At 37.4% G+C, this 27,524-nt stretch overlaps 1 protein-coding gene across 3 annotated transcripts in view; it reads right to left on the bottom strand.

The window, feature by feature from the left end:
- ATP10A (ATPase phospholipid transporting 10A (putative)) overlaps window positions 1-27,524 on the bottom strand; it is a 178,553-nt gene that overhangs the window by 59,057 nt on the left and 91,972 nt on the right. For all 3 annotated transcript variants that reach the window (XM_083361488.1, XM_083361489.1, XM_083361490.1), the window contains 5 exons: window positions 18,924-19,009; window positions 15,668-15,774; window positions 15,431-15,562; window positions 14,353-14,486; window positions 3,389-3,641 (listed from right to left, as the gene is read on the bottom strand). In XM_083361488.1, coding sequence (XP_083217614.1) covers window positions 3,389-3,641; window positions 14,353-14,486; window positions 15,431-15,562; window positions 15,668-15,774; window positions 18,924-19,009 — 712 coding nt within the window. The remainder of the gene's footprint in view (window positions 1-3,388; window positions 3,642-14,352; window positions 14,487-15,430; window positions 15,563-15,667; window positions 15,775-18,923; window positions 19,010-27,524) is intronic.

Genomic DNA, 27,524 nt, shown 5'->3' with positions numbered 1-27,524 from the left:
TTCTCTTTACTATGTGCCTCCTTATATGATTGGTTATCTATCTAGTGGTTTTTGCTTGGAATTAGGTTCTAAAGGTCTTGAAGATTGGCCCTCTTCCCCCCCTCAATTTCACTTGAAAGCCCTTCTGATAAGATGAATTAGTTGTTTTCCAAATATATTCTTTCCAGTTCTTGTGAGGTTTACTCCATCTCTTGCCAGTAGTCCTTCATGTAGGTAAAGCAGACTATGGTCTAGGAAACCGAAGTTCTCTTGACGACACCAGTTTTTAAGCCCTTTTTGTTTATATAACAGTTGTAGCAAATTTCCTTCAAGTCTCCCTGATACTCTATAGCTGTGGTGGTGAACCTATGGCACGGATGCCACAGGTGGCACACCGAGCTTTCTCTGTGGGCACGCACGCTGTCACCCCAGTCCCAGGCCTTCAGCTGGGCTTTATAAAACCTTTTCGCTTTAGACCTCCGCTGCTGTGTGCAAAAAAAAAAAAAGATTCAATCAATCAATCAATTTCAACTTCTCGCGGGGAAAAAAAAGTTCTCGCAAAGTTGGAATTGATTGATTGAACTTTTTAGTCCCACCCAGTCTGCCGTTACCACTGCAGCCACGCCCACCCAATTGGCCACACCCACCCAAAGGGCCACGCCCACCCGGCACCTGATGATACATAAGTGGGTTTTGGGTTGCAGTTTGGGCACTCGGTCTCTAAAAGGTTTGCCATCACTGCTCTATAGGGCCTGAGGGAACACTTAGGTCTTTAAGGAACTCTGAATGATGCTGTAAGACTGATGCCAGGGACAGTCCTGAATGAATTTTTTATTGGATTAGTTATGTGCTAGTTATATAGTGAGGGACGTGGTGGCTCAGTGGGTTAGGATGCTGAGCTTGTCGATCAGAAAGTCGGCAGTTTGGCAGGTCGAATCCCGAGTGCCGCATAACAGAGTTAGCCCCTGTTACTCGTCCCAGCTTCTGCCAACCTAGCAGTTCGAAAGCATGTAAAAATGCAAGTAGAAAAATAGGGACCACTACAGTGGGAAGGTAACAGCGTTCCGTGCGCCTTTGGCGTTTAGTCATGTCGGCCACATGACCACGGAGATGTCCTCGGACAAGCGCTGGCTCTTTGGCTATGAAACGGAGATGAGCACCAGCCCCTAGAGTTGGAAACGACTAGCACGCATGTTGGGGGGGAAACTTTACCTTTTTAGTTATATAGTGACATGTCATTAAAACATTTGTTGATATTTAACTGGACGTAAGATTGAGCTGTGTCATTTTAAATGGTTTGGAAATATGCTGTGAAAAAATTAACATGAGATTTTAAGGGGCAATTTCATTGCTGATTTAGTCTTCTGTAAAATGGAGCAGACAAACCTGCCCAGAATTTATTGAGTCTATACAGAGGGAAAGCCGAAGGAGATTTTATTTTGTTTTGTTAGGTCTGCAGGCTATTTTTGCTAACATCAGAACCCTGCACAACTGTAAAATAAACCCAAGACTATTTTTGGTAGTGTGTTTATTTCCCTTTTTCAGTCAGATTAGTTAAGATCTAAAATAGATAAGTTGAAACATCTGGAATCAACCAATCTTTCCAAATAAGAGAAAAAAATGGCACAAAGTTCAGTCCTACTCTTTCTGCTAACATTATAGCATCACTCTGCTCTGAATCAGCACCATCAGCACCAACAATGATGTGGCCCTCAGTTGAAAAAGTTATTTATTATTACCTTAGTGCAACATATGAACTCTTTAAGTCCAGTGCTACATTCTTTTTGATTATGTGCCATCACACTGGTGTCAACTCTTAGAAACCACAGAGGGTTTTTTTTCTAGAAGGAACTGTTCCCAACTTGGTTCTATGGGTCTTCCAGTGGTATATCCAACTGCTGCTTTAATTGTGTCCATCTATCTTGGTGTCACCCATACTTTTCTTCTCTTTCCTAGCACTTTTTTCAGCACTATAGACTTCTTCAAAGCTAGGTCATTGCATAATATGCCTGAAGTAGGATAATCTGAGTCTGGTCATTCATACCTCAAGTAAGAGCACTGGATTGAATTGTTTGATGATCAATTTCTTTGTTTTCTTGGCTATTCAGGAATCTTTTTCAACACCAAAGTTCAAAAGCATCAATATTCTTTTTATCCTGCTTCTTCAAAGTCCAGTTTGTCACTTCTGGTGAGTGACACAAGGAAAACTATTGCCAGCACAATTCTGATATTTGTAAGTTCAGACATCGTACTTGAATTTCAAGTTCCTAATTTTGACCTAATATTATGCTGCATATTTCTTGACTTCTGGTTCATTTACTACTGATAATTTGATTCTAAAAGACAGAAGCCATCCCTACTTCAGTGTCAGTTCTAAAACTGCCATGCCTGTTGTGATTATTTTGGTCTTTTTAACATTTAATCTTAGTCTTTTTTTCCCACTGTGCTCCTTGAAGTTCATTGCTAGAACTTGAAGACCATTTCCATTTTTCAATTGTTTATTTATTTACTCATCTATCTGTCCATCCATCCATTCACCCACCCACATTCAAAAACCACTGAACTCCATAGCGACTTTGGTCAAGTGATATCTCTATATGTTGTTCTTCTTATTTGTAAAAGAGCAATCTGAATAGTGTCATCAAAAAGTCACAGGATATTGATGTTTCTTCCTCCAGTTTTAAAACTACACCCATTCTCTTCCAATTCAGCCTAAGTACATTTTTCTCCTTAATATTTTCAACTTCAGATTCTGGTTTCCATCCAAAGTGCGCATTTTGTTTTCATGTTCCATCAATTTCAAATTGAAGATAATCATAAAACTCTTCTTCTGGATAGGTATTTGGAACATAAATTTGGATGTCATATTAAAGGGCTGTTTCTAAATCACTGCATTGTAACCAAAGCAATGTTCTTGCTTCAACCTTAATTATGAAAACCCCATTCCTTGTTTGCTTTTCATATCCTTAGTAGTAAACAGTGTGATCTTCTGATTAAAAATGTCCAGTTCTGGTTCATCTCACTTCATTGATGCCTACAGTGTCAATGTGTAGTTGATTCATGTTTCTCTGTGTTTGAGCTTTCCCATATTCTTACATTCCATCTTGCCACTATTCTGTTTGCAACTTCAGTTTTTCTTTTGATGACATCTAAAGATGTCACAAATTGAAATTATAATCTTATATATGGAAAGCAGGGAAATTGCCCTCAAGCAAATAAACATTGAGACTTACCCTCCAAATCATTTACATGGGGTTGATTTCAGATTGGGCTTTATTTTTATATGCTATTTTTATCATCTTTACAATTTTCCATGCTGGTTGTTTACACATCTAAAACCATGAACTTGATTTTTATGATGCATACTAATCCATGCGTGTTAAATTAAATGAAAATTTATTACACTTACCATTAGCATCATGGGAATATTCTATGCCAGAAACTGTACACCTCCGGAAAACCATTTTATTCTCAGTGAGGGTTCCAGTCTTGTCAGAAAATATATATTGAATCTGCCCTAAATCTTCTGTGATATTCAAAGCTCGACATTGTAGCTGAAAGTCTGTCTCTTCATCAAATAAATCCTTATCTTGATGAATAAAATAAACTTGGCATATTTTAACAATTTCAATGGAGACATATAAGGAAATTGGAATGAGAACCTGGAATGCATAAAAATAGAGGGTCATTAACCGAACAAACAAACCAAAGTGGTAGAAAAGATGCATAATTGAATCAACTGGTTATGAATAGTGCAGTATTGTACTGTACCTTTTTGGGGAATTTATATATTCTGACTTAAAGCCAGCATTGTAAAGTTATTACAGTATCTGCAAAGGTTTACTGTGACAGATTAGGAAAGCATATGGAGCAGCTGCAGAGATGATATCCATAATTAGGTCTGGTGGTATTATTATCAAAAGCTTCAAAAGAAGTAAATACTTTCAGGGTAATAAGATGAGCTTGAAAGAAGCTAGGAAAAGAAGGAAAAGATTGCAGGGGTGGAGGGATTGGGAAGGGGAAAAGAGAGACTGCAGTCAGAATCATGCCAGCATCAAAGAGCTTGCAAAAGAAAACAACATTAATTAATAATCCTAACATTTTGTGGATAAACACAACAGATTTTCAAATGAGCTTTCCAGCACAACTTGAAATGAGGAACATAGTGTAGATCTATGTGCAAAAGAAATTGCCTCAACATTTGCTTTTGTGGAAATGAGCAACATGTTCTGTAATTGCTAAGTAAAGTGTTATATTTTTTTTCTCAGATATTTTTAACAGTTTTTCACATACTTTCTGAAACCTCATAAAAGCTTGATTCACAACAGAATATTACTTTCCTTCTATGTTTGAAGCAGCCTACATAGCACTCTCTTCTCCAACGATAACCCTGTGAAATAAAGTGGGCCCAGTAATGTGTTAGAAAAGTTCAGGGTTTTTCACTGGTGTCAAATTCCCAGCTCAGCAATGACCAGGAAAACCATAGTAGCTAGTAAAGTAATCAGAAATGGATGAAATCCCAGCTAATGCCTTTGCTACCCACAGATAGTCCCTGAGCATCCTGTATTTTTAACAGTCCATGCATGCCAACCACTTGCTTCCTAAATATTTAATTAAGTTTAATATTCTATTCAAAGTACAGAGATCTGTAGAGATCTCTTCATTTCTGGAAGATAATTATAACTACTGTAGTATATTTCTCCAACATTTACTGCCATTGGATTAACTACAAAGAAGAGTATGTACAAGAGAGAAGTTGGTTTGGACCTTTTTCTAAGAAACACATAAATTGAAAGTTTACGTGATTTGATCAATTAATTGGATAAATGTGTAAGTTATCTTAGAACCAACTCACTCCATTGCATTCAACTCTCTAGCCTCAAAAGACAGGCAGTTGCAGATTAATAATGTCCAACTTACAGACAACTTTACTTATGAATAGATAGCTACAGAAATTTTTTTATATTAAACAATTGAACTAAAACAATAGTTCAAAATAATGAATGTGCTACTTATAATGTTCAAGAAAACACTTCATAACCTCAACATTTCATCAGCTTGAATACCATCCACCATTTTAAGGTGGATCATGTTGCAGTTAACACTGTGTTGAGTATGTAATTTTGTATTTTTCTCTAATTTACTCTTGTTACCATGCCTCCGAAGTGTAAATCAGATGAAAGTGCTGATGATGCACAGTTAGTAAGATCCTAATACAGAGAGGTTCACCGAAGTTTACTATGGTTACCAAGGGCCCCAGCTACTGCATGACCTCCCTTGACGCCTATTTCAAGAAAAGGTAAAATATATACTGTACACTGAGACAAACAGTTGACTAATTGATGCTAAATAAGAACTGTATGTACCTGTTCCTACTTAAGATAAGATAACCTTTATTGTCATTTTTTTTACTGTGGGCACAATGGCACACATCAAAAATGAAATTTAGTTGCCCGCTCTCAAAGTGAAACACATACATGACACACACCTAAACATACTATATACAACATATGTATAGACCCACACCCCTACATATACATAGCAAATAAGTATTAAATACTGTCCATCTTGAATATATAACAGAAGGAGGAAGCTTGAGAGTTCTCAAGGTTAATGCTGTATGGAATGAAACTATGGCTGAATCTGGATGTTCTGCTAAGAATACCATGAAGCCTCCTCCCAGAAGGTAACAAGGAAAACAGGTCATGAAGAGGATGTGTAGTGTCCCAGATAATCTTATGGAGCCTGCTCAAGCAATGCTTCTGTGCTATGTCCTGGATAGGGGGGAGGGAACCGCCAATGATCTTTTTGGCCATCCTCACCACTCTCTGCACCTCCTTCTTGTCTGAAGCAATGATTCTTCCAAACCGGACCATGATGCTGTATGACAGAATGCTCTCCATTAACCCCCTGTAGAAAGTGGTTAGGATAGGAGAAGGAAGATGTGCTTTTCTCATGCGATGCAGAAAATGCAGGCGCTACTGTGCCCGCTTCACCAGTTTCTCAATGTTGAGTGACCAAGCCAGCCTACTCATTAGCTGCACCCCCATGAATTGGTATTCATGGTATTAGAAGTATTTGTTCCAACTCGCACGTATTGGGGCCTGTTGGTAAGAAAATCAAGAATCCAGTTGCACAAAGGATATTTAAGCCTAAAAGGCCCAGTGTTTACTAGATGCTGGGGAATGATTGTGTTAAACAACGAACTGAAGTCGACAAACAACAAATGCACATGAGTATTTCTTTCTTCTAAGTGCTTCAAGCTCAGATGGAGAACGGAAGAAATAGCATCCTCCATAGAGCGATTAGGTCGGTAGGCAAACTGAAGCGGGTCAAATGCTGCTGGGAGGCTGGATACAGTAATGTCCTTTATCATTTTCTCAAAGCATTTCATAATGGTGTATGTCAGTGCAACCGGACAGTAATCATTGAGGCCTGTAATTGTGGACTTTTGGGGCACTGGCAAGATGATGGCTGTCTTAAAACACGATGGGATCACTGCCTGCTACAATGAGAGATTGAAAATATCTGTGACAACATAAGCCAGCTCATCTGCGCATTCCCTAAGGACACGTCCAGAGATGTTATCTGGGCCTGCTGCTTTCCGAATGTTAATCTTCTGCAGTGTTTTCCGGACAGAGGTGACATCAAAGTTTAGCACTTGCTCGTCAGGATGGGGCACTGCTTTCCTAGCAGGAGTGCTATTTGATGCCTCAAATCTACCAAGAAATGTATTCAGTTTGTTTAGGAAGTCTGTGTCATCCTTGCATCTCGATGGAGTCACCTTGTAATCCGTAATGGCCTAGATCCCTTGCCACATTTGCCTGGTGTTTGTTGGGTCCTGAAAAAAGTTCTGAATTTTCTGGCAATGGGCTTGCTTTGCACCTTTTATGGCACTTTTCAGTTTTGCTCTGGCTGTTCTAAGTGCCAGCATGTCATAGATTTAAAGGCCACATTTCGTGCTTTCAGCATCTTGCGGACCTCATAAGTCAGCCACAGTTTTTCATTCGCCCTTACAACAATACTTTTCAGGACACAGACATCTTCTATGCACTTTTGGATATATGCAGACACTGTGGTGGCATACACCTCAACATTTGTATGTTGGTTATCAGTAGCTGCTTCCTTAAACATGCCCCAATCTGTGCACTCAAAGCAGTCTTGTAATGCTTCTATAGGTCCCTCTGTCCAAACCCTCACCTGCTTTACTGTAGGTTTCACTGTGACTAATAAAGGTTTATATGCTGGAATGAGGTGAGGGTGGGGGATAACTTTGAAAGCCTTCTTGATGTTGGAATAAGCAAGATCCAGTGTATTGTCCACACTGGTTGCAAAGTCCACATATTGATGGAAATGTGGCAGGGTAGCTTTCAAATTCACTTGGTTAAAGTCTCCCACTGCAATAAATGCACCCTCTTGGTGAGTAGTTTGTAAGTCACTAATGGTATGACAGAGAACCTTCAGGGTTTCTTCTCTGTTTATATCAGGGGGGATGTACACAGCTGTGATAATGCTAACAGAGAATTCTCTAGGCAGATAGAAGGGTCTGCATTTGATGGTCAGAAGCTCCACATCTGGGGAGCACAGACTGGAAACCACCTTGGCATTATTACACCATCTGTCATTTATATAAAAACAGACACCCCCTCCCTGGGATTTGCCACTAAGAGTAAAACTTCTGTCCAGCTGAAATGTTAAAAATCCCAACAAGCTAACAGCACTATCTGGGACAGAAGGCTATAACCAAGTTTCTGTTGCAATGATGACACAGCAATTTCTCACCTCCCAGTTTGTTGTTAAATCCAGCCTCAAGTAATCCGTTTTTGGTTCTAAGGAGCAAGCATTTGCAAACAAAATAGATGGAAGAGACTCGCCATACAGTCTAGCTCAGGGGTAGGCAACCTCGGCTCTTTTATGACTCATGGACTTCAACTCCCAGAATTCCTGAGTCAGCATGGCTGACTCAGGAATTCTGGGAAATAATAATAATAATAATAATAATAATAATAATAATAATAATAATAATAATAATAATAATAATAATTTTATTTATATACTGCCCTTCTCCCGAAGGACTCAGGGCCGTGAACAGGGCAAATATATAAAAAAATACAAAAATACAAAACTTAAAAGAAAATTAAACATATGCCCGACTAAAAACAGTAAATACAAATACCGTATTAAAAATGACCATAAAACCCAACCCATCCCCCATCAGGTCAGGCCGGCTTGTTCAAATAAGAATGTCTTCAGATCGCGATGGAAGGAGCGAAGGTTGGGCGCCATCTGGAGTTCAACCGGCAGCCGATTCCATAGCTCCGGGGCGCCCACAGAGAAGGACCTCCCCCTGGGGGCCACCAATCGACATTCTCTGATCGGTGGCACCCTGAGGAGGCCCTCTTTGTGGGAGCGCACAGGGCGGAGGTAAGTTGATGCCGGCAGCAGGTGCTCCCTAAGGTACTCCGGACCCATGCCATGTAGGGCCTTAAACACCATTACCAGTACCTTGAATCTCACCCGGAAGATAACTGGTAACCAATGCAGCTCACGGAGCAGAGGTGTAACATGGGAGTATCGGGAGACTCCCAACACAACTCTCGTGGCTGCATTCTGTACCAGTTGGAGCCTCCGAGTGGTCCTCAAGGGCAGCCCCATGTAGAGAGCATTGCAGTAGTCCAGACGAGAGGTCACGAGCGCGTGAGTGACCGTACATAAAGCATCCCGGTCTAGATAGGGCCGCAACTGGCGCACCAGGCAAACCTGGGCGAAGGCCCCCCTAGTCACAGCTACTATATGGTCTTCCAAAGTGAGCTGTGAATCTAGAAGGACTCCCAAGTTGCGAGCCCTATCTACGGGGGTAATAGTTCACCCCCCCCCCATGGAAAGAGATGGGATGTTCTGAATATCCCGGTATGCCGGTATGCACAGCCACTCAGTCTTGTCGGGGTTGAGTTGAAGTCTGTTCCTCCCCATCCAGACCCGAACCGCCTCCAGGCAACGGGATATCACGTTGAGGGCATCACTGGGGTGGTTTGGGGGGTTGAAGTCCATGAGTTATAAAAGAGCCAAGGTTGCCTACCCCTGGTCTAGCTTCTAGCCTAGATGTTAGACCTCCGCGTTTGCCACGCTTCCTCTTGTGGTCGCACCTCCTCCTTTTTTCCCGAAGTTGGTCAGCAATGGGGGAAAACTTCCCAGCTGCAATGGCTGCTTCTCCACTCTGCCCCTGAAGCCAGAAATGCTGCCTTAGCTGCTCAAAACAATGAGCATGATGCTGTTTCCACCTCTAGCAATTTCCTTTCTTCCTCCCCACTCCTCCAGACATTGCAGCTGATCTCTCACCCTTCCTGTTAGCCACCGGCATCTCCATTGTTGATTTTATCTTCCGTAGTAATCCAAGGCCATGCAGACTCTCCCAAACAGTTTTCTCCACCATTCCTTTAATGCTGAATTTCTTCATCTCCAATATGGACTGACATTCGTATGAACGTTTAGCAGCCCAACTCTGCTTAGTTGTCCCTATTTCTGGAAAGTGTTTCAGTCCGGATTGTTCATTTCCCTCCCTAACCCCCACAGTTTTGAGCAAGGCACCGCCAAGCAAGGCACCGCCATCTTCTAGGAAATCAAAGCGCAGATACGAAGGACCAAGGGCTGCTGACCAACTTACCTACAAACTCAATTTACAGACAGACTTAAGAACGGATTGTAAAGTCGCGTGCTTCACATAGAGACGGACACAGAGTTGGGGTAAAGATGAGTTTATTCTGAACAGAACGAACTGGGGAAACAGGGAAGCCTGGCGTCTATTTGTACCTGCCCAGGTGTATGGCATCCAATCAGTTCAAACCTGGGCTTCCTGCCAGTGCAGGTGACAATGGGTGTAGATCCTGGCTTCCCACCAGGCTGACCATGCCTGGGGCTGTCAACAGCTTAAGTCATTAGGCTTATCCTGAGTGAGCAGTCATCGCCCAGAGCTGTCCAGCCCCTCTGCTGATCTGCACCATCAGCCTCCTGCTGTGCTGTCCTTTGTGTATGCTGGGAGGCATACACTGCACGGATCCTAACCCAGGACTGCCTGTAATAGCAATAGCACTAGCATATAGACTTATATACCACTTCACAGTGCTTTTGCAGCTCTCTCTAAGTGATTTTACAGAGTCGGCATATTGCCCCCAACAATCTGGGTCCTGATTTTACCGACCTTGGAAGGATGGAAGACTGAGTCAACCTTCAACCTTGTAATCAAACAATGTTAAGATACCTTTATCTCCCATGCAATTGACTAGGAACAAAGGCCATCAGTTTCTTCCATGAATTCTAAGCAATGTTTTAATAGTGTGCAGACTAAAAAGGCAATAATAGCCAATTACACATTACATAATTATTTCCACAACACCTTTGTTCTTAGGAAAAGTAAGTCTAAACATTTGATAAGGATGAAAAATAATAATGCTTTAAGAAATATTGGGAATATTTAGTCATAGTTACTAAAAAAAGAAATTTCTGGGTTTGGGGAAGCATCTGACAGCAGTTTACATGATAGCTGATTCATAATTTTTCAATTTTCACTGTTACCTGGAATTATATTTCTGCATCATTTTTGTTGCTAATTTTAGGTTTAGTTTTGATCCATTACCAAATTTACCTTCAGTTATGGCCTCTGAAATTCATTACACAAATGAAATCTGGAAGAACATCTAGTGGAGACATAGATAGTTATGTAATTTCACTTAAAAATCATATAGCCAACATCCCTAAAAGATGGGGGGGCTCCACTTTTATTTTATGTATGGTAAAAAGACTGCTGATAATCAAATGATTGGCTTGCTAAGCATTATTGTCAAAATGTGAGCTGCTCATTTAAATTGGAAATTGTCAGAGATTGGGAAGACCCTCTTAATGTAAGAATAGACAGATTTTTTTAGGGAAGGAGAAGCTATTCTTGGCCAATGCCCAAATTTTATGGAATCTAGCTAAAAACACATAATCTTACAGATGGAGCTTTAGTATCAACACTGAGCCATTTTAAGTCTTGCTATCTTGCAATTTAATTTGATGCAAATATGTGCCTTTTCATTCAACTGCTATACAGTAATGCATATTCCGGAGTTAAGGGCACTCTTCAGTACCAACTGTTCAGAGGAATTCCTGTCCCAAATAGTCCTTTATTGTTCATTTTTTTGTTAAATATGTTACTCAAGTATCATAATTATTTCCCTATGTTACAGTATCTGATAATTATTGCAACGTATCTTACACCATTTGGTTATTATTGGGTATTGCAACTCTGAACAGCTGCTGATAAAGCAAGAAAAACCAAAGATATAGCTTTTTAAAGAAAATCAGAAAAATGTAGTTGCAATAGACAAAAGGTCTTTCGAATAAATAAGTACCTAGAAGGTACATGAAACATAAATAAAATTTTAAACGCCTGTGAAATATATAGCACAATGATAGAATTGTGGCCATTGTCTCTAAATTCTACTGGACAAGAGGTGACCAATGTTTTTTTATTGCTTTAAACATTTTTGAAGCAAAAATGCTATTGTAGCTGTTTATTGTGCCTATTCATAAGAAAGAACCAAAGGAGATCCATTTGCTCAAATGCCTATCACCCTATTAAGTGTAATCACCAAACTTTATGTCAGATGCCTGGACCAGATATTACATAACAGGCTAAACTGTGAAAAACCATTGGAATGAAACAAATGGGATTTCAGACATGGTGCTTGAATGTGGATCCCATTTTTGTGCTGTACAATCCAATAAATACAATTTTTGCAGTAAAAAAACCCAAACCATAAAATTAAAACTCCTTTTTATATGGTCTTCCTTGATTTTAAAACTGTATTTAATTTGATATCTTGAACTTTATTATGGGAAAAGACCACAACACACTACTCTCAATTGGCATCTGATTTTTTTCATATATTGGTCCAAGTGTAACCCCAAAGAGTGTGCCAAATTGCAAGAGAGGTACAGGATTGCTGCATTTTAGACTGGCCTTGTCCATATTCTATATTAGTGATAAGGCAGGAGCCTTAGAATGCTTGGAAGTCTATGTTCCTAAAATTGCCAGCACACAACATCTCTACTCCTTTATGCCAATGATGTGGGAGTTATCTCTTATACTTTGATTGAAGTTTATTGAAGGCTATTACTCACTTTTGTGAGTTCCAAAAATTGATCATAAACTGCCAGAAGTCCAAATAAATGACACTTCTAGCAGCTGAAAAAGCACAGAAGGATTGTGGGTGGAAATAGTATAAAATCACTCTCTCTCTCTCTTTCAATATCTTAGAACAATACTTTATGCCACAAGATCCAGGAAAAGTCACTAGAAATACATAAAGCAAGCAGCACCTAAAATGACTATCTGCATTTCTTTTTTTAAAAAGTAGAGGATTTTTTAAAAAAAATCTGTGGCCCTTAAATATTTTGAGACCAAAACCCCAACCCAGATTTTATACAGCACAGATTTTTCTTTTTTAAGAAAACCCCAAAGAGGTCATAAAGCCTACATTTCTCAGGGCAGTTCTCAGACTTTAGGCAGGGTTTCCTTGATTTGGATATAGAGGGTTCAGGGCTTCGTAATGCAGTACTGGCTGAAATTAAATTTTTCCCCATTGAGCCTGGCACTATTGGCTCTAGCAGATGATTATTTTTCATTGTGGGCTTCATAAGGAGAAAATAAATTAAATCTCATTGGATTAGCCAAAGATTATTTTATTTCTGTTGGCTATGATCAGGCTAAAAGGATTATCTATCACAGGCTGCAGGACACAGACACAGAAGCTGAAATTGGTTCCTTAATACAGAAGCTTATAATACTCGTCCGTAAGAATATATGGGAACCAGTAAAACTACCCAAGTGCATTAACCTGCCCCCAGTGTAAGAATTTTTTTGACCCAGGAATACTCTCATACTTTTTAAATGGTAGATATAATAAAATTCCTGTGACTGAGTATATATGTTTGTGATTTGGGAAGGGTTAAAACTATCCAGTGTGTACTTCTCTATTGCAATTTTTATAGAGATTATTGTGGATTTTATTTTTCATTTACTTTGACTCCTTGGGAGAACAGAACAGTTTAATACTAAATTTAGTTCATATGTTATTAATATTATTATTAATAATATCCTAGGTGAATTGTGATACATTTGTCTTATTTTTTGTTTTATTGTTTTGGATGGTAATCTGATCTTTGCTCGAGTATCAGTAAATGTTATATAAATAAATATTACCTTAGCTGCTTTATGGAATTCTGGTTACTTGCTAATAGTCTAAAAATAACACAGTCTAAATTCTTATTCTATCTGGTTTAAAACTGGATCTCCTCCCCTGGGATTTCATGTTGCAAAATGTCTTAGCTTTTGCTTCATACGTTGGGTACTGGTAAAGGAAAACTGATATGGTCCAGTTTGTAGTGAACTGTTTTTTAGGATTTTAGAAATAAACTTTGGATATTGTGGATAGTATTTATGAAAAATAATTTTATCTTTTCTTGGAAGCAACCATACTATTTTGGTGTCAAGTTTCTGATGGAATGAGCTTTTCAAAGGACTCTGAGGCATTGTTTACCTTAAAAGTCTTTTATTAGCCCTATAACATTGGCAATCCTTGCTAGGAGAAGCTGGAGTCTGAATTCCCCTCCCCCTTAGCACAATATGTTAAGTTCAATTCTCCTCCTTTTCACTGCTGTCATAAATCACATTCTCCAATTAATTTGAAGGGTGAGTTTTCCCTTCGTTAGACAACCGGCCAAATTCTTATCTTCTCTTATTTCAAAATGGCCTTGAGAGACATTCTTCCTCCTCCCTCCCAGCAATAACTAATTCTAGCTTTAACAGTAACACACAAGTTTAACATATGAAATAGCTGCTTCTTCATCTTTTGTCAAAGCAAGAACATTCGATATTAGTAGCGTTGACATCTGGCACTTATGACTGTAATGAATCTATCTATTTAAACCAAACAGAAACCAACAATTACATGCTACCTATTGGGCTGGTTAAGTTGGTTAATGTTTCTAAGCACACCCACTGAGAATTATTTTTCTGTATGGTAAATTCGGTAGGAGAAAATATTCTTTTAATGTCATACACCATAGAGGTTTTTGTTAAGTGGAAACTGACATGAGTTCTATGAAGTATGTAGTATATGAATATATCAGTATATCTGTATGTTAAATAGCAATTCTATTACTATCTACCCAAAAATGAGTTCCACAATGTTCAGTGACACTTAATCCCAGGCAAGTGTACATTAGAATGAAACATTATTCATCTACATTAATTACGCCTCTCTTTTTAAAAAATCAATGACTTGTCACAAATAACATCTATATTATTTCAGTATTAAGCTTCATTGTTACCTGAAGGACTATAATCATTGTCAAAAATAAATAAAACGCAGCTTGAGCTGGAGGCCAATACTTTCCATCAGGACCGGGGACATCAAAGGCAGGTTTCTTTTTGTCATCATACTGCCAGACCCAGATTCCATGCCCTGCAGGAGGTGAGGGAGAGATTAAAACACAGATTAAACAATGGAAAAGTAAACACATTTAACTGATACGTTTTCTGTCTTTTGAGACAAAACTTTCATGCTCTTTCCTAATTTATAAGGCTAGATTATTTTAGGAATATACATTCAAGGTCACTTATGAATATAATGGTTCAGTGACAGCCACACAATTTGTATGAAATGGCCAAACATTTTATCATTGACATTTTCAGATAATAAAAGGAAAGACTCTTTTCTGAAACTCGGCTAGTCAGTATCAACCAAGTTCTGATTAACAAGGTGCCCCTCACCAACTTCCACAGAGTCAGTCATGACCAATGGATCCAAGTTTTACACACCTGATATAAGCACTTGTAAACTAGATGGATGAATGATCTAATACAGGTAGTCCTCAACTTATGACCACTATTGAGCCCAAAATTTGTCTTGTTAAGTGAGACATTTGTTAAGTGAATTTTGCCCCATTTTATGATCTTCCTTGCCACAGCTGTTCAGTGAATCACTGCAGTTGATAATATCCCAGTTGTTAAGAGAATCCAGCTTTTTGTATGGCTAAATTAGGAGATTGGTCCTAATTCTCTCTTCTCTCTGTGCTTTTGCTTTGTAGTTATGTTTGAATTTATGCTTCACAAAGCAGGATTGGTTGGTTTACAAAATATAACAAGACTGGGATTGTACTGCTGCTATTTAATATGTCATACATTGCTTTTGGCACAATCTTAGCGGCTAAGGATATGGAATATGTATTTTAAAGAAAGAAGAATTCTTCCTTCTTGGCCATCTAATTTAGTCCATCAGAAGTAAACCTTCAATATTTAATTAGGCCAAAAGAGGTGGTTTCAAAATACTTATTTATCTGTATTTTCATTTTGATTTTTCTGAGTTCAGTATTTTATGGTCCATAAATAAAAGTTAAAGGAACTTACCAACAGCAGAAAACAAACACATTGTGATAAGTATGAGGACACACCAAAGAACATCGCAATTCATTTGTCTTTCAAGCTTACTGCGTTTGTAACGTGGCCCACTGTTATTTAACAAAGCTTTTGTCTCATGACCTGAAAAAAATGACTTGATTACATGATGGCACATAGAAATGGAACTAAAAATGAAGGGAGGGAAAAAGATATATAATAAGTACAAAGATAGCAACCATAGTTTACCTGCATAGATCACGATTCCAGAGACTTCTTCTGTATTTCTAATAGTGCATCCTCGTAACAAAAGATTTTCTTTACACAATGGAACTTTTTTCCCATTCTTATGCACACTGCCAAAAAGGAAGAAGGAGATAATAATTTATTTATAAATAACGTGTTTTAACTAAAAACGATGGAGAAGGAAGATATATTAAGTTTAAGCAATTTCTAGGGAAGCTAGAAAGGCTGAATTTGACAGTTTTATATTTAGCCACACTGGCTTTCCATAATGGAATACGTATTTCAGAGTATTATATCATGGTATTTCACAAAACATCAGTGCAATATTTTCTCTTTCAGTATTGTGAAACAAATAGATTATTTGGGTAATTTATCAAACAATAGGGTTAAACTTTTAAATGCATGAGAAAAAAAAAACATATTTAAGAGTTCTATGTACTACAGGTAATCCTTGACTTATGGCTACAACTGAGCCCAAAATTTATGTTGTTAATTAAGACAGTTGTTAAGTGAATTTTGCCCCATTTTACAACCTTTCTTGCCACAGTTGTTAAGTGAATCACTGTAGCTGTTAAGTTAGTAACAGAATTGTTAAGTGAATCCGGCTTCCCCATTGACTTAGCTTGTTAGAAGGTCATCCCAGGACACTGCAACCATCATATATATGAACCAGTTACCAAGCATCCAAATTTTAATCACATGACCATGGGAATGCTGCAATGGTTGTATGTTGTAAGTGTGAAAAACTGGTCATAAGTCACTTTTTTCAGTGATGTTGTAACTTCAAACGGTCATTAAATGAACAGATGTAAGTCCAGGGCTACCTGTATTGTATCCATGACCACAACATTTCACACATCATTAGGAAATAAATAAGATTTATTTATGTATTGCTCTAAATAATATTTAAATATTTGAAGGAGCTTGTATGATAAAGATAAAAGGAAGCTCAAAGCAATGTAAAGATTTAACTCCTAACAAATATACCGGTAGATTAATGAAAATTTAAAATTAGGACTTGCTAGGCTGCAGTTCTTCTTCTCTGTTCATTAAAACAGAGTGCCTTTTTGAGACTTCTATATGAATCTGAAAATATAAAGACATGTGGCTGCTTTTGTGGCTAAGAATTGTTACATTAGAAGATGGCCCCTCTGAATCCTATCAAAGGTTGTTATCATTAACAAAATCACAACCAACATTTACAGAATATTGGCTAGCAATAGTAGAGGTTGGGAGCAAACAACATAGCTAGAGAAGCTCTGACTTCATTTGAACTGATAGGAACACTCTCTTGCTGAGGTTTTATGAGGACATTTTCATAGTTCTTTTCAGGAAACCAGCAAAATGTGAACCACTGAAAATCTGTACTTTGCTGCTGAAATTTGGTGAAGAAAGACCTTTAAAAAGGACCATTTGAATGCTATACGAGTCCACAGAACACAGCTTAGAACAAAGTAACCTGAAAGAGGGTAATAGTTTTCTGACAATCATTTGGATCCAGGAAAATGATAGAAAGCCACTCTGATGCTAGAGAAGTTGGCTTTATTTATTAAGACATCATCTCGGGAACAACAGCCAAACTGATGATACATCACATATTGCAGCAGCTCATAATTCATTTAGTTTTTAAGAATTCAATGTACTGCTGCTTAAAATAATCTATTATTGCTTTTTCTCCACAGTATTGTATTTACTTATAAAGTCTTGCCTTTCCCCCCAAAATGTGCAATCATAAAAATATAATTGTACAGTTAAAAAAAAGAAGGGAAGGATAAGAGTGTAGACCAATTTTCTTACAAACTAGTCCTTCTATTGCTCTGCTAAAGGTTTTTTTTAATCTCACATAATGATTGCAATGTTCAATAATCCTTAAAGTTCATAGGTACCGGAACAATTTATCACTCAAAACAATGTTTACAGAAGCCTAAATCATTGCCTAAAATCTCATGGTAAGCTTGTGAAACTGAAGAAACAGGCTGCTGGTTGTGACCTCTATGTCCTAAATGCTTGACTGGCATAGGATGGGATTTGCCCCTATACTTTTTGTTACTTCATTCAGAGATGGCAGATAATGTAGCATTGTGTCGTCAGGACGTGCTTTTTTACCATGAAAGTTATATAAGCAAGAGAATGAGAAAACAAAGAGCAAAAACTGATAACAGATATTTTAAAAGTATTCAGCCAATCATTATTAAGTCATTAAGTCACTGCTATAATGATGATATCAGTGTTCCAATATCTGAGCTGCTGCCACAATGAAGAGGGGGGTCAACCTATTCTCCAAAGCATCTGAAGACAGAACAAGAAGCAAATGGATGGAAACTTATGAAAGGGAGAACCAACCTAGAAATAAGGACAAGTTTCTTGATAGTTAGAAAAATTAATCAGTGTAATGATTTGCCTCCAGAAGTTGTGGGTGCCCTAACACTGTAAATTTTTAAGAAGAGATTGGACAACTATTTGTCTTAAATGTTATAAGATTTCCTGCCTGAGCAAGGGGTTGGGCTACAAGACTTCCAAGGTCCCTTCCAATTCTATCATTGTGTATTATTATTATTTTTATTAAAGAGTTTTACAAAAACAAAATTTTACAATACATCCCCAAATCCCACCCACCCCAAACCACCCCCCTTCCCCCCCCACTTCCCAGAGCTAAATACAGGGTTATAGTTATAATAATCATATTCTAATTATCCATAATATAAAATTAACCAAATTCATAATGTGCTTTAACTCCCCTTTAACATAGATACATACAAAGTACTAACACTAAAATTAATAACAATATCCCTCTAAAATCTACTCATAAGCTAAATGGAACTTTTTAGTCCCATATTTATTCTGAATATAATCTATCCATCTCCTCCAAACTGAAATATATCTTTCTTGTGAATGATCCTTCAAATAAGCAGAAATCTTAGACATTTCTGCAAGATTCGAAACTTTAAACACCCATTCTTCTATAGTAGGCAAACTATCCTTCTTCCAGTATTGTCCCACCAGTAACCGTGCTGCTGTTATCAAATTCAACATCAAATTGGTTTATCATTGTGTATTATTATTTGGATCCTTTCCTAGCAATGAAACATCAAAATACATTATAATTGGGGGGGAATTGTAAAAAAATTAGGTATTTTCATTTAAATTAGCGAAGAGGTTTTAACAGATATTTGAAAGAATATCCAAAAACTATATTATAATAGGGCAATTCCACCTTAAGTAAATCAAAACTGCAGATGAAATTATAAATTATACTCACATGAAGCCTCGAAACCTACGTATATCATTATTGGGTTCTTCACATTCAATGGTGCTAGCAAATTTCATGGGATCAAACTCAGAGTCCTGAAATAAAATTAAACAACAAATTATTTTACATGACAGTGTCATCCACAAATGACAAGTGTGATTGCTAGTTTGAGGAATCTATGTCTCTATTTATCCTACTGTGGAGCCCAGCTGAGATTCCCAGTTCCCAAAAAGAATAAGTAATGTCTATTTAGGCATCCAGTTGTATCATTGGGAGCTTGAAAGAATATGAGAATCTTTTCTGTAGCCTCTTTGCTACCCTCTGATTGCACGCTTTCTGTTTTGACAGTGGCAGCTAAAGAAGATGAGTTATTCTAGAGCAGATGCTATAGGCACAAGGTTATCTGAGACTCAAAAAATAGTTGTAGATAGGCCCAAGCTTCCATTATCTGTACTGCCAGAATGTGATTTCCTTTATGTAATTACATGTTAACTTAATGACCACAGATCAAAAAGATATCAGAAACAGCAAACATATACAATAAAGAGAGAAAAAAGCAGGTAATACTGGTTTCCAGTATTAATTTCTGCTCCTGCTTCACCCTTCCAACCAAAGCAAAAGATAAAGTTTTTTTTAAAAATCAGGTTTATCAGGGGGAAGATTAAGAAAAGAATCCTGCTTTATACACTGACTACCCAAAGAAGATTAATTAATTAGTAATCTACTTGGGACAAGTGTTGTGTAGCCGGTTCTTTGCAGGCAATAAGTGAGACAGAAGGTTGCAAACAGGAACATTGCTTTATTGAGGCAAACAGTAACAGAACTGAAACAGAGGCTGCTGCGCAGTTACTTATACAGTTGGCCACTAGGCGGTGGCCAGTAGGTTTAAAGGAACCCATTCCCACACCAAATCATCCAATTATCTTCTTGGAGACAACAAGTCTGGCTTAGTCAGTGACCATTACACAGACACACCATTGAGCAACCTTAAGCAGCATTCAAACAGACACGTGAACAGTTCAAGTACAAATCTCAATACATTACAGCAAGATTAATTATTCCACAGTTAGCAAGATTAATTGGCCAAGGGTGGTGTTCAATTCACTATTAGCTCTGCCCCTTCCTTCACTCAGGAGACAAACCTGTGCACAAAACCCCAAAAAGAAAGTTGCATTTGAAGTGGCTTTTCTCAAGGAAATTGAGGAAGGACAGGGTTGTTTTGCTAATACTTCTAGAGGTCCAGAGAGACTACATGAATTGCAATATACACAGGCATGCAAAATAACTGAACAACAATGTAATAACAAAGGCATGAGTAATCAACCTATTAACACCAACGGCTCAGTGACCATCCCATTGAATTCAGTAGGATTTTGAACTGTAAGTATTGTCCCTGTACATCTGCAGTTAGTAAAAGATGACTAGCCCCTCAATATGGGTTACAAAAAATAAAAATATATCAGATAATATTAGTTACAATAAAATTCCTATTAATTTAAAGCATTCCTCTCTATTTCCATATAAATAAATATACATACTTAAGCAAAATTAAAATTACTCAAATGCAGAGAAAAATAAACAGTCTCACAATATCTGATAATGGTTCCATCATACACAGTTCCTTTTTCTTGGTCCCACCCTGTTGGATTCATGTGTCCCACTATTACCCAATTGAAGTGGAGATACAAACAGCTTGAAAAAAAAGCTTGAAAACAAGATTACAGGGAGTATTCCCTTAGCAGCAATATTAGCCATAATAGCTTTACTATTATTGGTACAATACTTCTGTTATTACTACCTCCAATTATTATTGTGGTATTTCAATATATTCTGGAGTTCAAGGCAGAATGCACAGGAAACACAATGTATACTCATAACAGCAATCAGGGGTATGATGGGTTAGGTAAGGCTGAAAGATAGTAAAAGTTCTGACCAAGGAACAATGTTAGCTTAATAATTTAAAATGGCCTTTCTGGATTTCCAACATATTAGCCTGACATCTTTTACTGTCAAGGTCTGTTTGTTGGCCTGCTGCAGGCCAGAGCTGCTCTCCCATGCTTTTCCATGAAAAACAAGCTATGTGAAAAGCAGAGTAAAACTATTAAATATGTCGGGAATGAAGTCTGTTTAGGATTATCTATAAAGTTCATTTACTTTCCTAGGATAGCCTTTGCATTAGAGGTACACATTTATTAAACATCTAATACTGACTTGCTAAGACATTTTGCAACATAAAATCCCAGGGTAGGAGGCCCAGTTGTAAACCATCTTGCCTTTTACACTGAAGTATAAAATTCTAATAAAGACATAAATAATATATATTTTCCCACAAGGTACACTAGTAGAACACTATATGCGGCCATTTTATATATTATATAATAGAAGCAGGGACTCAGTAGTATATGTTTTTCAAAGTATGCACCTGTTCTGACAGAAATCTTGTTTGACATCTTTGAAATCACACTCAAACTAAAACTGGACTGTCAAAGAAAACGAAGAGGAAGACTGAAAATACCAACATTTGGCAGTAATAGCTTCCAAATATTTCAAATTCAAGGAAAGCTGCAATGGAATCTGGAATCATATATGTCAATATACCATTAATTCAAAGAATGCTAACGGAAGCTTTCTGAAAAACATAATTAGTACTTCCCAACTGCTTCATGCTAACTCAGGTATATTAACTCTACATTGTAAATTATACATATATTGTAGAATGATTATTTCCCAATTAACATTTAAAATTCTTCTTCATTCTGTATCTAATTAGGCTCAAGCTGGGATTTGTCTTGTATGTCTATGAGAAACATTTACTTCCTATTTTCAGACTTTACTAGTGTGCTTTCACAAGAGACTAAATATCACTTTTGATTAGAGGAGGACATTTAAATATCAACATACTAACACCAATTATGAATCTTCAGCAAATCAGTTTATGTGTGGATGTATGCTTATTTTAAAATGCTTATGATGTGCAGTTGTTTTGCATTTGCTTTGTACAGTACGCAGTTCTGCAAGACAAGCACTGTAAGACTGTATTCTGAATTCCACCAATCAATGCCCGAGTGCTTTTCTATATGGATTCCATCACTATTAATGTCTATGTATCAGGCTAGAAAGTGAGAGACCACGAATTCTAGCCATGAAAGCCAGCTGGATAACTTTGGGCCAGTCACTCCCAGTCCAGCCCGCCTCACTGGGTTCTTGTTGTGGAAAAAAATAGGAGGATGTGTTTGGTGCCCCGAGTTTGTAAAAAAATAATAAAGGTGGGATACAAATAAACAAAAGTAATTTCTGAGGTAAAAGAGACTTAAATATTTTTATATCTATGGCCTGCCAGTTCAGAATTATATAATTTTTACTTAAGTAATAGCTACCTGTTATGTAATGTTTCTTTAGAAAAGTCTGTCTTACTCTGACTTTGCTCTCCTTTTGGTTCCACACAAGAGTTCTTTTTCTTCTTACCATCTGGAATTAATTTCTAACTTTGATATGACACAACAATGCCATCAACACATCTGGTAAATCTATCTCTTGTGGAAAGAGCTAAATCAGCGGATTCAATAGATTACATCCTGGAATTCTGAAAGAGCTGGCAGATGTCATCTCAGAACCATTGCACCACATCTTTCATAAATCCCGGAGCACCAGGGAAGTACCTGAGGATTGGAAAAGGGTTGAAGTGGTCCCCATCTTCAAGAAAAGGGGAAAAAAACAGACCCAGGAAACTACAGACCAATCAGTTTAACATCAATACCTGGGAAGATCCTAGAAAAGATAATCAAAAAACAGATCTGCGAATAACTAGAAGCAAACAAAATCATAACTAGTAGCCAGCACGGGTTTGTTAAAAACAGATCATGCCAAACCAATCTTATTTCATTCTTTGGCAAAGTGACTAAACTAATAGACTAGCAAAATGCAGTGGATGTAGTATAGTTAGATTTCAGTAAGGCATTTGACAAAGTAGACCACAATCTACTCCTTAGTAAGCTAGGAAAAGGTGGAATAGAAAACATCACCACCAGAAGGATCTGTAGCTGGCTGACAAACCGTAATCAACAATGGCACTACATGCACATGCAGGGAAGTAAGCAGTGGGGTACCACAAAGTTCTGTTTTAGGCCCAGTACTCTTCAATATCTTCATAAATCACTTAGATGAGGGAATTGAAGGGGAACTCATCAAATTTGCAGATGACACCAAACTGGCAGGAATAGCCAACACCCCAGAAGACAAACTCACGATCCAAAAAGATCTTGACAAACTTGAACAATGGGCCCTATCCAACAAAATGAGTTTCAATGTGGAGAAAAGCAAAGTCTTACATTTAGGCAGGAATAACCAAAGGTACAAATACAGATTGGGTGAGACCTGGCTTAAAAACAGCAACTGTGAGAGGTGTGCAGTGTGCAGCAGCAACCAAAAAAGCTAACACAATCCTGGGTTGTATAAACAGAGGCATAGAATCAAGATCATGCAAAGTATTAGTACCATTTTATAAAACCCTGGTAAGACCACATCTGGAATACTGCAGCCAATTTTTGTCACCATATCACAAAAAAGATGTTGAGAGTTTGGAAAAAAATCAGAGAAGAACAACGAAGATGATCAAAGGCCTGGAGACTAAAACATACGAAGAACAGCTATGGGACTTGGGTTTGGCTAGACTAAAGAAAAGAAGAAATAGGGGAGACATGATAGCAGTGTTCCAGTATCTGGGGGGCTGCCACAAGGCAGAGGGGACCAGGTTATTCAACAAAGCACCAGAGGGAAGTATGAGAAACAATGGTTGGAAACTGATCAAAGAAAGAAGCAACCTGGAATTAAGGAGAAACTTTCTGACAGTGAGGACAATCAACCAGTGGAACAGCTTACCCCCAGAAATTGTGGGCGCTACATCAATGGAGATTTTTAAGAAGAGACTAGACATTCACCTGTTTGAGATGATATAGGTTCTCCTGCTTGAGCAGGGGGCTGGACTAGAAGACCTCCAAGGTCTATTCTATTCTATTCTGTTCTGTTCTGTTCTGTTCTGTTCTATTTTTAAAAATTTGTCTCATATAATTCTTTTCATATCATGTTACAACTGGTTGTCGTCTCCTAAAGTAGACATGGCGAACTATAGACCCTTTATGATTTGTGGACTCCAACTCCCAGAATTCTTCAGCCAGCATGGCTCAGGAATTCTGAGAGTTGAAGTCCACAAGTCATATAGGGGCCATAGTTCCCCACCCCTGTCCTAAAGAGTCATTAAGACTGTGGGTGTTATAGCCTTATAACCCCTCAGTGAACTCATACTTCTACTTTATTGATGTAGGCTAAAGTAACAGAATCTTGAAAATTGATTGTATTTTCCCTTCCCTGCCTCTTTTACCTCAGGGAGTTAAGGTAGAGTAAATATGAGGACTGTTTTTAAACACTTTTTTTCATTTCCTGGACTTAAAACATGTTTTGGCTGCATAATTTCTCCAAGGTGATCTCTGTTGCTCTTCACAATATGGGAACTAACATGAGTTCATAGTTGCATGAAATTATTCTGTACTATCAATTAAGATTTTAGAGGATCAAAATAAATTCTAAAAAGTCCTGTAATATTCTGTTCAAATTGGTAATTACAAACCTTTGGATCTAGGCAAACCACTACATAACAATGGGAAAATATACACTGTCCATGATCAATCCATTTTGAGACCAACCAGCATTTTTTAAAAATCTGGAAACAACATAGAACTCATTAAATCATTATTTCATTACATTATTTTGTGTGCAATACTTCAAAAGGATAAAGCATCTTGCAGTAGGAAACAATCTTGTGAGGCATTTCATTCATTCATTCTTTCATTCATTCATTTTCCTATTTTAGGAACTGTAATGGTAGCTAAGAGCTGACCCCAAACCATCTATAAAATCTATGTATTAGAGGAATTTTGAATAATTGTGCACTATTTAAGATAGTGTTGCATTTATATTATCTCTTCAATCATGGCAACATTCATTATTTGTCTACCATAGAAATTCTATGGCACAGACATATGGTTCAGCTTTGATTTGTCTCCATGGAAGAAAGTTAGTCTGTGTTTTCTTAATCCTGATTGTTTTGAGCCAAGTGGGAAAGAAGATAGTAGGCATGTGTATCAAACTAATATGTGTAATATATTCTTTGTTCTTGGGTAAAAGGAACACAGGCTTTGGGTAAAACCTCCATCTGAATTATTTATTTAGAGACTGAATGGCTGTCCTACAGTTACTGTATACTGCAGATCCAGAGTTGGAAGATGGAGTAGGTGACAATCTGGATACCTTCCAAGTTCACAGTTTACAATTTTATGAAGGTTTTATCAAAAGATAGGACAAGATATAATTTTAGTGGTTGCATTATTTCTTCTTATTTTTCATTCAGCAGATTTTTAAGGAACAATATTGCAATGTCTTAATAGCTTTGACAAATCTTTAGGAAGAAATTCTAAGGACAGGCTAATCAAACAAACACCTTGTAGCTGCTGAACTCAGCAAACAGAGGTTGATCCCAGCTCAGAGTAGCTATATTAAATTCTGCACCAATTGTATGTTTATGAATGTATTTTCTTTTACCCAGGAACAAAGAATATATATCTTTTACATATATTAATTTGATACACAGAGAGGCTGAAAACTGTCAGTAATTTCAACATTTCACTTAGCAGCCCCACAGAATGTACTTTTCTTTTTTTAAAAAAGATATCTATAATTGTCATTCTATTTAGTTATTTGCAACAAAAAGCAACACTTTCCTCCAGTTTTGATTATGATATACGGTATTTGTTACTTTAGAACACAACTAGTTACTTTCCAAATGAGCAAATTCAATTGCCAAAATCATTGGAAAAAGGAATCCCAGTCCTTCTCCAACCACAGAAATTTGATTTTCACCTTTGCAAAATGAAAAAAAAACTGCTGCATGCCATTCTCTTACAGAGTCTGACACTGTTGACAGGAATTCTTACTCATCAGTGAGTGAGCAAATGCACAAAAAAGGGCTTTCTGCAACTACTCTGCAAGCATGAAGATAAGCTCACAGAGATCAAATTGCTACTATGGTTTTGATTTGCTATCACAGATCAGCAAACAAAAGTTTAACTCACTCTTGTTCATTAACTGAAGGAACGTTTGTAATTTTTTACTAAAGAGAAGATGGCCAAGACTAACATACCACACAATTTGGTTCCTTCACACAAAAATCATTCAATGCCCTCTACATATGATCCGCTTTCCTTGTGCTCAACTTGCAGTAAATATTTCTAGATTTCTTTGAGAAGAGAGTTCATGAAAGAAGAATCAGTCTGTTTTTTGGCAATATTGGCAGGCTTTCTGGCCACCTTACCCACAGTAATAGCTCATGGGATGTCTTCGACAAGCTGGAAATATTTTGTCAGCCATGCTGCAAAGAACGGCAAGGCTGGTCAATTTCTTACTTGCTCCAGTCAAGTTTCATAAGAATGATTTATAGTGTTTTGAAAACTTTAACTGAGGCTGGTGGAAAATATTTATACCCTCAGTTCTCTACACTATATAAAAATAAAAGTATTTCCACATTTTTTTAGAAGAGCAAAAACAAACAAACAAAAATACCCACAAAAAATATCCTTATTTAGCTTCTTGCTTTTTACTTCATCATGCTGCTTATGCTGAGTGGATACAATCAGCTTTAAAGTTACAATGCTGTAACAATGTTTGTGAAGCCTAACTAGGGAGCAACTTTTCCACTGTATCCTGTTCTAGAGATATGAGGAAAAGATTAACACAGAAAAATGATATCCTCATAGTTAAAAGTCTGCCATTACAATAGGAAAAAGCAAATAAATAATTTCACTCTGTTCTGATGGTTATTAGCATTACAGGATTATGCTGTAATTAAAGATTTCCCTTTGTTATGAAACTGCAAAAAAAGGCATCAGAAAGTTAGAATTCTATTATTTTGTGCCTTAAAAATGCTTCTGTATCCGAGATACTCCAATCACAAGCAAAAGGCCATCTTCTTAGGAAGCCTACACACTGCAAAAGTAATAGGAAGTTCCTTTCATGGCTGCAATAATAAATGAAAGATTCTAGATTCTCTAATACTGCTAGATCACTATCAGTATGTCTGTACTGAAGGAGTAATGATTAAAATATTTAATGGGAAGTTTCCACCACTGATGTTTTCAGGAATTGGATATGAACAAGCTGAACTCACAGTTCACTGATATAGATAAGCACTCCAGAAAATGGTTCAATACATACCGTAGAATGTTGGAGAATTGGATCAACTGTAACTGTGACTAGTTGAAATAAGTCAACTTGACACTGTGGTTTACAAAATTGGCCTGCTCCACCAAGCAAATATAGGTTCATAGGTTAGGATAGGTTAGGTTCATAGGTTCATAGGTTAGGATTCAGACAAAAGGGATTACTGCTAGATTACTTATCTGTCCTAATCCTCAGAGCCACTATATGTAATGTCTCACAATCTTGTATAACAGAGTTTGGAGGTGCTGAGAAGGGAAAAGAAGATGAAGCCTACATAGTCTATGGTTTTAGAATTCAAGCTGGATTTTAGTTTCACTAAAAATAAACAATAAATAATGGTGG

This window comes from Vipera ursinii (genome assembly GCF_947247035.1).
Source record: "Vipera ursinii genome assembly, chromosome: 4".
Lineage (NCBI taxonomy): Eukaryota > Metazoa > Chordata > Lepidosauria > Squamata > Viperidae > Vipera > Vipera ursinii.
Note: the sequence above shows the minus strand (reverse complement) of the source record. Positions and strands in the feature narration are given on the sequence as shown.